Source organism: Triturus cristatus, chromosome 6, assembly GCF_964204655.1.
Source record: "Triturus cristatus chromosome 6, aTriCri1.1, whole genome shotgun sequence".
NCBI classification, from domain to species: Eukaryota; Metazoa; Chordata; class Amphibia; order Caudata; family Salamandridae; genus Triturus; species Triturus cristatus.
The window spans coordinates 1,062,490,974-1,062,505,952 of NC_140589.1; the positions used below are offsets into that span (position 1 = coordinate 1,062,490,974).

The 14,979-nt window shown below is 45.0% G+C and overlaps 1 protein-coding gene across 1 annotated transcript in view; it reads left to right on the forward strand.

The window, feature by feature from the left end:
• Positions 1-10,235: 10,235 nt before the first annotated feature.
• The window catches only part of ARG1 (arginase 1), a 189,098-nt gene continuing 184,354 nt past the window's right edge, over positions 10,236-14,979 (forward strand). Inside the window, 1 exon segment of the mRNA XM_085611897.1 lies at positions 10,236-10,355. Coding sequence (XP_085468023.1) covers positions 10,302-10,355 — 54 coding nt within the window. The 5' untranslated portion in view covers positions 10,236-10,301.

Sequence of the window (14,979 nt, forward strand, 5' to 3'; positions counted from 1 at the left end):
GCAGCTGTGCTTCCACCTGATAGTTCAGACAAAGGAGCTTTCATCCCTACTGTAAGTTTGTAATCTGCTTGCATTCATGAAATGTGAAGTGGCTTGTTGGGGGTGGGGTGGGATGAGTGGGATTCATTTTTGACATGTCTTGCATGTGGCATATGAGCGGCATCACTGTGTGTTACGTTGCCTCACAGCTGCTCCTCCCTCCCCCGAACCCATTTACTTATTGGCGCTGTGCGATTTCAGCACTTGCACTCTTACGGCACAGTATTTTCATGACTGTCTGCGAATGTCCACAAGCCTGACATCGACACTGTGATGTTGGCCGTTGAAGGTGGTGGGCCACGTGAGTTTAGGCCTGTGGTAAGGATAGGGCGGACACAGATGTAGAGTACATGCCTGGCTGAACTGGCGCTGCTAATGTGGCTAGGCATTTGGCTCACGCTGCGGCAATACAGATACACACAACAGTTGGCATGTATGATCCTGGACCCCGAGCCATCTTGCGCTCCTTCATTACTCCGTTTGTGCGAGCTTGCCCTCTGGGTGCATGCTACATTGCAACATTGTCGCTTACAGGGGGGGACAACTTACCTACAGGTCCAAGCTCTTACGAACTGCCTGAGGTGACATGGATGAGTCCGCTGTCCACAGCACAATGTAATGTGGTAGGGCCTGGGTCCATCATTCATACATAATGACCACACGTTTACACTTGGATAGATAGTGGAACTGGCTACCAGCACGTGCGCCCGGCCCCTTTTTATTACCAGGATCACATATCCAGGGACACCTGTGCTGGATTGGTGTGGGGTGAGTGTGAGCCAGCCCTCAGGGAGTGGTTGGTGCTGGCAACAACTTGAACAGTGATCACTATTAAAGCGGAAACTGAAAAAACCAACATAACACAAACAACTGTGAAGCACCGTGGAGGTAGCCGAAGCAAAGTACAGAGGTCACCCAATATTCAATCAGAAGGGACCATGACTTGTGGTGCACAGAGGTAGGGGCACCAGAGCTGAGCGTGCTCATGTGAAGAAATTGTCATTGATTGTGTCCCTTCGGGATATTCCTGCTGCAGCTGCAGTGGGGTGTGTTACACCTGCCTCATCTTCATCATCATCGTCCCAGGTCTTCCACACTGCCTGAGGTGCCATTGTTGCGTCCGCAGTCCACAGCACATAACTCAATCATAAAGGGTCCATGAGTCGTGGTGCACAGTGTTAGTGGCACCTGAAGCGCTCAGCGGTGCGCAGCCAGCAATGATGCGTCATTCGAGCGGGCCGCACTGGGAGCAATGTCTTTTGCCTACTGAATTCTGCCTCAATAAGGCCAAGTGGCATTGACTTGTGGTGCACAGAGTTAGTGGCACCTGTGGCGCTCAGCGTGTGCGCAGCCTGCGATGATGCGTGGTCCGGGGGGGCGCACTGGTAGCAATGTCTGTTGCCTACTGGACTGCGTCATCTGCAATCGAGACTTAATCTGAATTGTGAGTCCTGCTGACCGCAATGTAGGTCGAAGGCAGTAGTCAGCACAGACATAACTCCGCGGTGCTGTGCCGCTGGGTTCGCTGGGGACCTGTGTCTAGGATGCCAGCGATCGGCTGAGGAGGCCAGCAGTCATGGTGGCGGCCTTATGGCAGGGTGAGGGGCGCCGCCCTGGCAGACAAGTTGGCCATCCCGGAAGTGAACCACGCCCAGAGCCCTGGCCTTTTTATTCACACTCCTACACTGAACTGGCGTACGCCGGTCCAGCCCACTCCGCTTACGCATACCGGGGGGACGACACAGCTACATGACTGAGGTCTTCGCCACTGCCTGAGGTAACATGGTTGCGTCCACTGCCAACAACACTGCAAACACCAGCAGTATATGTCCACATGGACAGGTCTGTGCTCTGCATACTGAGGTCTGTCCAGCACATCACCGCCACAATTGGCATTGTGTGCATTGTTATTCATGGGTGACTTGCCTCCTTCACACATACTTGGTTCCCACCTCTCCCCACATTCTGCCATTGTGTGGCTGAGGGGACATGCTGTTTTTGTAACGTCCGCTGTCCTGTTCTGCGCTGCCTTGGTGGTAGTCGGGGGGAGAGTGGTCCGGAGGTGGGGGCATGGGGGTGGTGGACCTCGTGGGTCTCTGAGCTGCATGATCAGTGTCTCCATGACATGTGTTGGTCTTGCGATATGGCTCTGGGCTGGGCTCCCTTTCATACTGCAGGTAGTGGTCCTGCTTTACACCAGTAAAAGGCAGGTGTTAAATCCCTACTGCTAACATGCCTTATCGCCTGCTTTTGGATCGCATCGCAGATCTGACTGGTCGTTGAGAATATCGCAAAGTGGTGTTTTCGTGTGTTTTGCACGGGAATGCCTATTCTGCATATAATTAGTGTTACTTGTCGCTCTCATCCGTGGCAATGTTTTTTGCTGAGGCTACCGCTGGAAAACTGGTGATATTGGCAGTTTGCGCCAGCTTGAGAATGGGGTGATAATTCTTTTGCTGCACTAAAGTGCCGATAACTCGGCGATAAGTCCTTGAGAACATGCCCCATAGTTTTTACTTATACTCTTTTGTTTGGACTACTTATGTATATCTGTTCCAATTGCAATTTGGCCTACTGTCTGGAAGAATCTTGGCTGTTTACTTCTTACTAATATTCTTCCGGGAGATATTTATACCATCTCAGACATTGGTATTTTTTTTTTGTTTTCTGCGTCCTATCTGATGGCGCCCTATATACTAAGGTCTCTAAACTCACCTTGACCGTATGGTCAAGGTTCAGTGGTGAAGACTCTAGAAGGAAATTCTTTCTTCTCTCTCATCTTCCACACTTGGAGAATATTTGGTGATGGATCTTGCAGTTTCCTAGTGTATAAGATTCCTGCTTTTAGCTTTTTATTTACTTTAACCCCTAACTCATCTTGGTGATGGTTCTTGGAAAGGTTAAAACGCTTTTTTAATCACACTTCTTTTAATACAAATTTTACAGTTTGACATCACAGTTTTATGCACTTGGGTGTCAACATTCAGTAAATATTATGTTGGCTGAATCATCTGTTATTTGTCACTACTGGGCTGCATCATCTGCTATCTGTCATTACTGGAACAACTGTATTGACTGTGTGACTGTATCATGAAGAAGTAAAAAACAACCTACCACATTACATGAATCTGGACTTTTTGGTGAAGAAATGTATGAGGATTTAAAATTGTTTTATTTATTTGTTATACTTACAACATAGGGTGTCAATTTTATAAATTGATTTGCTCATTCGTACAATTGAGTGCTCCACTATCAACTTTAATAAATGCTTTTTATGAACATGTGTGATCCAGGAATGTGGGGCACTTTTTGGGGGGTGATGGGCTAAATTATGGTCAGTAGCGGCTTGCACAGGTAAGGGCGATAGGGCGAAGCAAGGGCGGGGTGGTGTGAGGGGGCCTGGCAGTCGACAGACAGCAGGATAAATAATATTAAATAAATAAATAATGTATAATATAAATTACTTTGCCCTCGCCGCATTGTCGGCGCGGCGAGCACAAAGTAAGTGGTTTTTCATTATTTATTTAATATTACTTATGACGTTGTCTGTCGACTTCCGCCACCACCCACCCCGCCCCGCCGCCTCACCACCCTTACCTGTGCGAGCCGCCACTGATTGTGATCCCAATCTGACCCTGCAGACCACTGGGAACTTAAGCCGTAGCCTGGAAAGGGACGCCAATGCAACAGATGGTACATGTCCTGCTACATAAAAGTTCTGAAAGCAAAGTGTTAAAGGGTACAAATACAAAGTCAAATTCAAAGCCAAAACAGTATTTGGAATAGTGATCAACAAAATATGCCTAGTTGTCAGGAAACCGAGGGCACCAAAAAGGGAGAAAACATGAAAGGTGAGAGGCGAAGCAACGGTGAAAACACTAGAACGACAAGCTGAAATAGCAATGCAAAGAGCAAATATGCCCACCACCTTCCCAATGAAGACTCATGTCCTAAATAGCACTCCTGCATACACTGCCCTAGAAGTCCCACGAATTGACCTCTATTCTTCCAACAGTCTCGATACCCCAAACGCCATAGGCCAGTCCTCCATAATCTTGCCAGAATCCACCTCATCTTTCCCTATGTTGCACCTGTGGAGCAGACCAAGACCTCAAGCCCCCTTGTTTGTTCCTGAAAATATATTTCTAACTAGTATTGCTGACATGCAAGTATCCCTAAATGTTCTCATAAATCCATAAATCCCTTTAGAGCGTACCTGCACTACATAAAAGAATATTAATATAACAAAAGAGATGCAATTTAAGTTTAAAATTGTTTTATTATTGTTGTCTAGGTTAAGGCAATCATCAGAGCAGCTGTAGGAGCATCAACATTCGGCCTTGTCCAGCCCAACATTTTAATCAAAAGGAGAGAATAGACAAGAAAAGAAGCAGAATGAACTAGGAATAAGAACCCCCCCTCCCTTTTCCACCCACCCCTTCCCGAGGGTGCCAGAGTTAACAACAGGAGTAGTCCAGTAGGGTCCAATTATTTCTATCTCACGTGCGCTGGTTGGCAGTGTTGTGCTAAATCGGTGTGGTTAATCTCAAGAGTCTTTGATATCTCAAACATGTTAGTTCTGTGAACTCTTGTGACAAGAGTGCAATGTAAGGCTTCCAGGTTTCGCTGTAAGAGTCACCTTGTTGTGTAAGTGTGAGAGATAGCCTTTCCATACCCAGGATGTGCCACAGGCGGTGCAACCAATTCAGTCTTGTAGGGACTTGCCCATGCCCCATTGTGACAGTGTGGATTGATGTGCTAACTCTAGAGCAAATGGTATGTGTCTGCCTCTTCTAGATGTGAGCAGAAATGTTAGTGGATTAGAAAGGCCCAGCACAACATACACAGGGAACCTAGGCAGTTGAGTATCATAATACGTATCTATGTCGGTCAGGATGTCAGTCCAAAACTGTGCTAATTTGGGGCATTTCTAGAGGACATGAAGCAGTGTCCCAGGGTTATTGCAACGTCTCCAGTAGCTTTCTGTTTTGTCAGGGTTCTCTCTATGGAGACTCACATCATGTGTTAGATACCAATATGTAGCAATTTCTGTTGCAGTTTCCATACTGGCCACGTTGGAAGCTGTGTGCCTTGCTCGATAGTATATATCTTCCCATTCCCTGGTAGTGAGTTGCTGGCCTATCTCTCTCTCCCATCTCTTTTGTGCCAGATTACCTAGGTCGGGCGGACTCTGTGAGAGCATGGTGTATATTTCTGAGAAAAGGCGCCTATCTGTCGCTTTAGTCAGGAGCCATTTCTTAAACTTAATGAGGTGTCGCTGCGCTGCCTCCCTCATTGTTGGTTGCATTGCCCAATGACGTATCTATGTATACCTAAATCGTTCCATGTCTGGGACCCCCCTCTCAGTGCGTAGAACATCAAATGGAATAGGGCCGTTTTCGTCAAAGAAGTGCTCTATTGAAAGTTGTCCATCTCTTTGCCACGCTTTATTAGCAGCAAAATCCAAACCCCGTGTGAAATCCCGGTTCTCCACCACTGGAGTGAGAAGAGAGGGGAACGTAGAGAATCCCTTACGAGTCACTACTCTATCCCATACTCTTAGGGTGGATGAGGTGACTGTCGACAGATAGAAGTTTTCGGGGCACTGAGGCTTATCCATAAAGGGAATTTTTCCACAGGGACGTTGTAGAAAGGGCCCTGTCCATGAACAGCCAACCCTTTTCAGACTCGGGCAGCTCCACTCCACTATATATCAAAGTTGAGCAGCCTGGAAGTAACAGAGAATGCATGGGGTGCCCAAGCCACCCTCCGTTGGCGATTGCCAAGTTCTGTCTCTCATCTTAGGGCATCGGCCTCCCCATATTGAAGGAAGTGGCACTTAGGGGCCAAGCGGGTTACTTACAACCACCTGCTATGCCTTCCCAAGAATGAAGAGTCGGTCAGACAGTAGAGAATACAAACATCGTTTATTAGCAATACTCTGCAGAGGAGTCCAATCTGACCTGCACCCTAAGATGTCTGCTGAGGGACTGACCCCCCAACAGTCTGCAACACGTAGTGATTCTTCCCAAAAGTCTCCAACCACGCCGTCAATGGAAAGTTACCGGCCTGGGCCGTACATGAACAAAGGAGACACAGAATGATGAGCTACCACCTGCCAGATGGGTACATGCTATCGACGATTCAAGGCCACAGTGCCAAGTCTCATCGTCTACTAACGTGGGAGCAGAACTACACAATCGGATAGGTATGCAAAGGCAAAACTGCCTATTCATTAGTAAGTCGGGAAGCAGCCTTGGACAGGAGAGAAAATAATAACGAAATACAGTGTTCTGATGAGGCAAGCAATACTGAATAATGAGGCCTAATTCGGGCACAGCCTAAGCAGCCTAATAGGGATTACAAAATACAAAATGGAGTCACACTCGGTAACTGAAGCCTGCACATTGCGGGATAACTCAGTGGGTTGCATAACGTGAATACAAATGGCGTCTATTTAGCCACTCACTGCTAAGGTAATATAGCATGTAACAAGTGCATTGCAGGAACTGGATTTTTCAAACCTAACAATATGAAGCTCTGAAATAAGCTCTGAAGAGTCTGGAGTGTCCCAGACGGGGGCCACAAGGGTAGCGTCTGGAATATATATATAATATACGTGGGAGGACCATCATATTAAGCGCTGCTGTTTGACCCATCCATGGCAGTGGGTATTGTTGCCAAGGTCTGATTTCACTTGTGTGATGAGGATGAGGTAGTTGAGAGAGATCACCTCTTCTATGGTCGGCGCTAGCTGAATACCCAGGTAAGGGACAGGGTCTCTTGCCCAACGGATGTCAAGTAGGCGGGTTAGGTGGTCTTGCGTATCCTGGGAGACAGTAAGGCTTAGCGCCTGTGATTTAGAGAGGTTAATCTGGAACCCTAACACAGACCCAAATAATTTCACTTCTGCTAAAAACCTGGGGAGGGTCTCTCTGGGATTATCAAGCGAGGCAATGACGTCATCCGCATACAGCGTTATTAGATGTTCATCGTGCCCAAATTGAAGTCCCCTAATCCCAGGGTTATCCCTAATCCTTTGGGCGAATGGCACCATATAGAGTGCAAAAAGTAGTGACGACAAAGGACATCCCTGATGAATGCCCCATCACATGGGCAAACGTGGAGATGTTCTGCCATTAACACAAACAGAAGCACACAGGCTGCCATAACTGCTTAAAACCCAAGCACAAAACCGCTCTCCAAAGCCAAAGAGTTTAAGGACAGCAGATAGATAGGGCCAATGGACGCAGTCAAATGCTTTCTCCGCATCTATGGAGTAAAGCACGGATTGACGTGGGGAGCGGGGAGACTTATCCACAAGATGTAGTATCCTTTTGGTTTCATCTGGACACTTTCTATTAGGGATAAAGCCAGATTGAACTGGGTCCACTAAGCTAGGCATGTGTGGGGATAGTCATACTGCGAGAATCCCCTCAAAAAGCTTAGCGTCCGTTTTTAAAAGCGATATAGTTCTATACGACCTGCACTGCCTCCTATCCTTTTCTGGCTTGGGTATAACCACGACAAATGCCTCCGTCATGGAAGGGGGGGAGGTTGACGGATTAGAAATGGAATTAAACAGTCGAGTAAGGAATGGCGCCAACGTGGAGCAGAATGTTTTATAAAGAGATGCAGTGTATCCGTCGGGACCCGGGGATTTGTAGGGTTTCAGTCTGGCTATCGTGGAGATTACATCATCTATTCTAATAGCTACATCTAGCATCGTTGCTTGATCATCCATTAGGCAAGTAATCCCCGCCCCTGCAAATAGGACTCGAGTGCCTGAGAGAGGAGGTCTTGAGCGGCGTGAAGCTAACTGTAGAACGATGCGAAGCGAGATGCTATCGCTTCGTCACCCTGTATCGTAGCTTCCTTGTTAAATAAGAGTTGCTACGGTGTTAGCTTGTCGCTGGCCTTTAGATTTGTTAGTGAGCAATCTTCCACATTTATTGCTACCAACATAGAAGGCATGCTAAGTATTTTTACCTAAAGTACATAAACATTCCAGTAAACATTCTATTCCTTCTTAGACTTACACCTCCAGCATAGCAAAAATAGCCATCCAGATTGCTTTTGTTCCATCTATCAGATTTAACCAAATCCAGGTATTATTGATCACTACGGAGCCCAATCAAACAGAATCAACATCCTACTTTCTAACTACTAGCACGGGAGCCTACTGTGAGAGAGCTTGGCATGCCCCTGCTGGATGGAGGTCATATCCAGCCATCTGCTGCTGTGGTGAAACAATCATGGTTGCTTCCACTGACGCATTTACCTCTAAAATGACAGCTCCTCTCATTATATGGCCTTTGGTTTTGGGAACATAGCAGCTCAGTTTTCGAAATATGTGTCTGTCCCAAGATGTAGTAATTACAGTGCAGATATGTGGTAATTCAGAGATTTGTAAATCCTGCTCTTTCCACTGGGTTTCATTTGAGGCTTGGTGCTTTATAGGAAGGGGAAGTCATTGCTCTGGCTTGTAATCGTGTCAAAATATATTATTTCTTTAAGTACGGGTCAAGACTAGGATTGCTTTCTCATTATTGCAGGCTCACTTTGCTTCAATCAGACCTTTGGAATCTGTTTAGTGCAATATGGGCTCAGTAGTGGCATTTACTATGCAGAAGCTTTAATCTAGCTCACCACAGGAATCAGTCTCTATTTCACTTTTGTGGTCCTACCCAATATCTGAAGGCCCTTCAATGAGCTCATTTTGAATGCTTGAAGGAGTCCCCCTTCCATATCGAATCAGATAAGGAGGTGATTTTCGTAGCAGTTATTCTTCTGACGCAACTGGGCAATGGGTTCATATTTGAGTAGGGCCCCTTACTTATGGTGTGTTCCTGAGGGTCTGGGTCTTAATCATCTTGTTTATTTATACAAAACGTAATGTTCATTTTTGACCTGAATCAAGATATTCTGCTCTCTCTTTTCTGCCCCTCCTCGCTTGACAAAGTGTCAAGTTTCTTGCCGCGAAAGCGGCGATAATGTTATCGCCATTCTTGATAATATGGCCCTAAGAGTTTTTGTGACTTTGCCACTATTTCTATAGTTCAGAAGGGTAAGAAACCGTCCTCAAATTTACTCTGTCACTGAATGTCCTTGCTTGTGTCGCTAGCTTATGAATACTCGGATAAAGTTTCCACACACCATGGTGGTTCGTTCTTTTATGGTCATGGGCGCTCGATCCTATGGGCAGAGTTGTGCAATGTATCCATCTTCTATATGTGTAGTGTATGGCAGCTACATCTGCAGATCTTAATACTTTTGTTTATCCCAACAGGTTGCTACCGTAAACATATGCGTCAGTTTGGGAAAGTGGTTCGGGATGGCTCACAAATAGTAAATAACAACAGAAATTCAATATAACAGTTTCTACTGTTTTACAGTGTATCTTAATCTGCGTTGGAAACACTCTTTCTGGTGTATGGTATGTTTTTAATGATTTGTGGCTGTGTCAAGGGAGAGTATTAATTGGCTGATTACCTACCAGTAATCTTTTTTTACTCTACACCCTACTCTTCAGTGCCTCAGTCCTGGAACCTCCCTTATAACGAGGAAGGTAGGAGCGTAATTCTGCTAAATGAGCCTGGTTAGAGTGAGGGAAGAGTTCTGGGAGCATGCTGAGGCCACACTCCTCTTAAGGAGGGGTCCTTACTAATGTAGGCAGGAGGTAACAGAGGTGCCCGTCTCCACAGGGGCTGTCACCCTGCTGTTTCCAGTAGTATTCTCTGGCCAAAGCTTCTTGGAGCTGTGACTGTTGGATTCGTGGCTTAGGTCAGTGATTTGCCCACACCCCTGTTTAACAAGCAGTTCCACAATCACTGCATTGCATATTTGAAGGCAATGAAGTGATGTTTCCTGGCATCAAGGATTTCTCAACTAATCCGAAGTATGAGTCATGATGTTAGAGAAGTTCATGACAGGTCCATATCCCCTATGTAGGTGAATCCGTGGTGTTTGCTCTTGTCTGCGAAGTTTCACTTTTAGAGTATTTCCCACACATGGTTTATCAGCTGTCAGCTGATATAGTGTACACTCTGATGGACATTCAGCCTTTCAGTTTCTAGGGCTAGCAGTGACAGAAATCTTGCACAATCTAGACTTCTGGTGGGTGGATATTTACCTTCTGACGACATGAATGTAGAACCTTGTTTCTCTTATAAAGGAGAGGATTGATCGCTCTCTCTGACTGCAGGAAAGGCTGGTGACCTCCCGAATACAGAAAAAGAACATTACTCCAAGCAAGCAGCACAATGAGCTCCCAGAAACTCGTTGGATTCATCGGGGCTCCTTTCTCAAAGGGCCAGGTAAAATATTACTTGATTTGTATGCTTTATGTTCACCTGTTGTATGTACATATTTCATGTATGCCACTTGTTGGCATCTCTTTTAGAGTGTGTAATCTTTTACCATGCTGCACCATTTCTTGTTTTTTTCTGACATACAGGTAATAACTTCAATATCAGCTGTATTTTATTCCAGGCGTATTTATTACCAGCTGACAGGAATTGATAGATAGATGATAGATAGATAGATAGATAGATAGATAGATAGATAGATAGATAGATAGATAGATAGATAGATAGATAGATAGATAGATAGATAGATAGATAGATAGATAGATAGATAGATAGATAGATAGAAGGTAGACAGTGAACATGGTAAAGCAGTGAGATAAATAGACAGACAGACAGACAGACAGACAGATAGATAGATAGATAGATAGATAGATAGATAGATAGATAGATAGATAGATAGATAGATAGATAGATAGATAGATAGATAGATAGATAGATAGATAGATAGATAGATAGATAGATAGATAGATAGAGAGACAGACAGACAGACAGACAGACAGACAGACAGACAGGCAGGCAGGCAGGCAGGCAGGCAGGCAGGCAGGCAGGCAGGCAGGCAGGCAGGCAGGCAGGCAGGCAGGCAGACAGACAGACAGACAGACAGACAGACAGACAGACAGACAGACAGACAGATAGATAGATAGATAGATAGATAGATAGATAGATAGATAGTAGACAGTAAACAAGGTAAAGCAGTGTTTTAAACAGTGGGTCTCGCTGGGGCTCTGGTGCGCCCATAGAGCTGATGAACCACCTCTGCACAACAAAGCCCGCACAAAAGCACATCTGAGTGATGCTGACCGTGTGTCATGGCCTCAAAAGTATGCTCAACAAACTATCTCTCACAATGCTTTGAATTTACTCAATAATATGAGTCAGACGTGCATTTCGTGCTGAACTGTTATTCAATATAGAAACCAGGACCAAGCCATTTCTTAGAATCGTCTATCCACTAGTCATGCTTAATATATCTTTGTTGTTACAAGACACTATAGGCCAGATGTACTAACGTTTTTTTGCGAAAAAGTGTGGCCCATGTACTTATCTTATTTTGCTGGTCCCAAATCAATTTGCAACTCGCAAATTGGGATTAGCGACTCACTATTAGGAAGGGCTGTTCCAATGGTGTCCCTTCCTAATAGCGACTCCTGAAGCTATGCAAAACAGTCGCAGTTTACCACCCTTAACAGAAGAGTGGTAAGCCACTCTCAAACAGGAAGCCGTCCCCAAGGGACTCCTTCCCCTTTGTGAGTGGCCCTAAAAATATTTTTCAAGGGCAGGCAGCGGTCCCTTAAAAAATGAAACAGAAAAGTTTCAGTTTTATTTTTTGAATGCATCCCGTTTTCCTGTAAGGAAAATGGGCTGCATTTTAAAAAAAACTTCTTTATTTAAAAGCAGTCCCAGACATGGAGGTCTGCTGTCCCTAGCAGGCCACCATCCCTGGGAGTGTCAGCCATTCCCAATGGGGTCGCAAATTGCGACAACCTCATTAATATGCATGAGGCATGCAATTTGCGACCCCAAAGGAAATCGCAAACAGTGTCTCAAACACTGTTGTGCATCTCAATTTGCGAGTCGCAAGTGCGACACAATTTGCGACTCCCAAATTGGTGGGTCATACATCTGTCCCTACGGCTATTTCTTTTTCCTCAATTACTTACACCATCACAAATGTCACACGAAAAGTCATTTTTTACTATAATGGTTAAACATATATGATTAGAGATGTAAAAATGTATTCAAAATGTATGAGACATTCAAGATTTGTTTATTAAACGAATAGAATGCTTATTGGTGCCGGGCTACCAAAGGGCTCACCTTTGCATCCTTCATGCTTAGTACAAATTCATTGTCACCGGACGCCTCTGTGATAGTTTATATCTCTGACCTATTCTTTATTGAAGTCACCCTCGTCACATTACAATGTACTCCTTTCACAGCAGGGTGAGTCCTATGTGACTTTCATACTGTATGTAAAAGGTGGATTCCACGCGTGAATATTTCTGCACACGATGTGACACATTCCTGTTCCAGTTTTCCATTTATACTAGGTAAAGGTTATTCATAGCATGTGTCTTTGACTAGCAGCAAATAAATCGTCTTCCAGCAGTGAACAGCTCTACCAGCACTCACGTGGGTTTACCAAGCTGGCTTATATCTTTATTATTTTCTAACCTTCTTCTCATCTTTAGTTAATTGCACACTCTGAAGCCACCAAGTTTTTCGATTCTTACACCAGTTTTCAGTATGTGATAGGATTGCTACCACCCTCTCTGTGCTCTAGCTATTCGAAATGTGACTGTATTTGCAACAAAAAGTACTTAGGTTGGGTCCTTCTAGTTCACGTGACGGGTTTGTGGATCTAATTTTATGACTACCATCTATGCTAATATGTATTTTTCAATGTTGAACAATTCAGATATGTTCCTATCCAATCCAAACCCTTATTATTGTCACAATTCCTAATGACAAATTAAAATATCCTAATCTATAATAATATTTAAAATGTGTAAATGATATAACACATGTACATCAAGTTGAAAGTATGAGGGAGTGTATGGAAAATTCACCACACATGGGATCTCTTCAGAAACTCTATTACTTCAGACATAAAGAAAGACCCGCAGAGAGAGAGAGACGAAGAGAGAAATTGTAACACCAGAAAAGAGAGGCTCAATGTGACTAAGTGAAAGAAACCCAATAGTAGTGATTTAAAGTAAAAATGTGTTTCCAAGATGTCATGCTACTTATAAGAACACAAGCTTGATACATCAGGAGGTTTCCTTAAAGCAGTAATCGTGGAGGAAGCAGAGAGGAGTAAAGGGACCAAGAAAGACGAAAGAGATCAGATAGAAGGAATGAGGAAGAAGCATTTTTAATGTAGTGTCCTTCACAAAGATACTGAGACCCACACTTGATGAAATACAATGCAAAAGACAGAATAAATTGTGTTGCGTTGTGCGAGAGTAAACTGTAGTAAATGTGGGACTCGGGGGCCCATTAAAGATGGCGTAAGGAACGCCACCGCCGAGCCGGCGGTGGCAACCATTACGCCATCATAACGAGAAATACCCCCCAGCCATATTATGATGGCGGGGGGTATCGCGGCGGACGCAAAGTCTGTCCGACGCTTTTCCGCCGGTCGGCAATCGTTCCAATTGCCGGCCGGGCGGTGCTGGGCCAGTAATATGGTGGTGGTGCCTAGCAGGCACCGCCAGCCATATTACGATGTGGAACATATACAGGCCCTTCGCCGCCATGGAAGGGCTGGCGGGGATTGGCTTTGGGGGCCTGTTGTGGGCCCCCTGGGGGGTTGGGGGGGTGCACTTGAGGGGTACCCATGGTACCCCCCTGCAGTTCCCTGCACCAAGTGGCAGGCACCACGTGGTGCCTGCCACGTGGTGCAGGGAAATGCCAGGCAAGCGATTTTGACATTGCAGCAGGTGCTGCTGTAAGCAGCACCTGCCGCAATGTTAAAATGTGGAATGCGACCGGGAGGGTGGCGGTCGCATCCTAATTTGCGGTGCGGGACTGCCGCATGTCTGGCGGCCGGTCCCAACACCGCGAGGATGGTGGGCAGACTCAGGTCCGCTCGCCATCCTAATTGGCCAGTCAGTTCGCATTTTACAAGGCAATAGCGCATATGAGCAATTAGCATGAAGCAGCTGATTAACAGGTAGGCAGGAGAATAAAAGGAAATATAAAAGGAGACAAGAGAGGGCAAGAGGGAACATTGAGTGGAAACGGGGTGGCAGAGAATCATAAATAGGGTGCACTGTTAAATAGTTATAGGGCAGTTGAGGGAGGCATTCATTGAGGCAGGAGCCTGTGTGCCCACAGTTTCAGAAGAAGGAAGAGATAGGACAAACGGGAAGCAGGAATCTTCCCAGGGGACAGGGACAATTAAGGTTAGAGGCCATTCCTTTAACAAAGGCTTATGGAGTGTGGGCAGAGCGGTGTTCATTTACCAGGAATGTAGGTGTTTAAAATGTAAATAGTAAGTGGAGGTGTTCTCTCTCATATCTGCTGCCTGTTGAGAAGAACCAGTAGTAGTAGTAGTAGTAGTACTTTATTCGGTCACCATGAACCATCAAAGTATACACTCATGATAAAAATCACTGAATATCAAGTTTTTTAACAGTGCATTAAACAACAAGTATACGAATCAATTTCAAAACATCATCACAACCATTAATTCAAATCTGTACCAATGCGGATCCACCCGATAACATCGGTGCAAATCACAAACCTAGGATATGTTGTAAAATGGTACATAAATAGAAAATGTCCCAAAACAAATGTATAAACATTGGCGCAACCATAAAATAGGATTTAAACCAGTACAGGTCTGCCTCGATATACAATCTGTACAAATCGCAACCATAGGTTATGTGCAAAATAACAAAGAATACTAGAACAATGTATTCATGAATTTCATAAGATTTAAAAAGATTAAAAGAAAAGTTATAACTTTTTAAGAAAATTCAAACATATTTAAGAGGGTGAGCATAGTCACTAAACTACTGCTTGTGGAATTTTGCTTCTCTTGAACCAGACAGCCTGTAAAAACTTG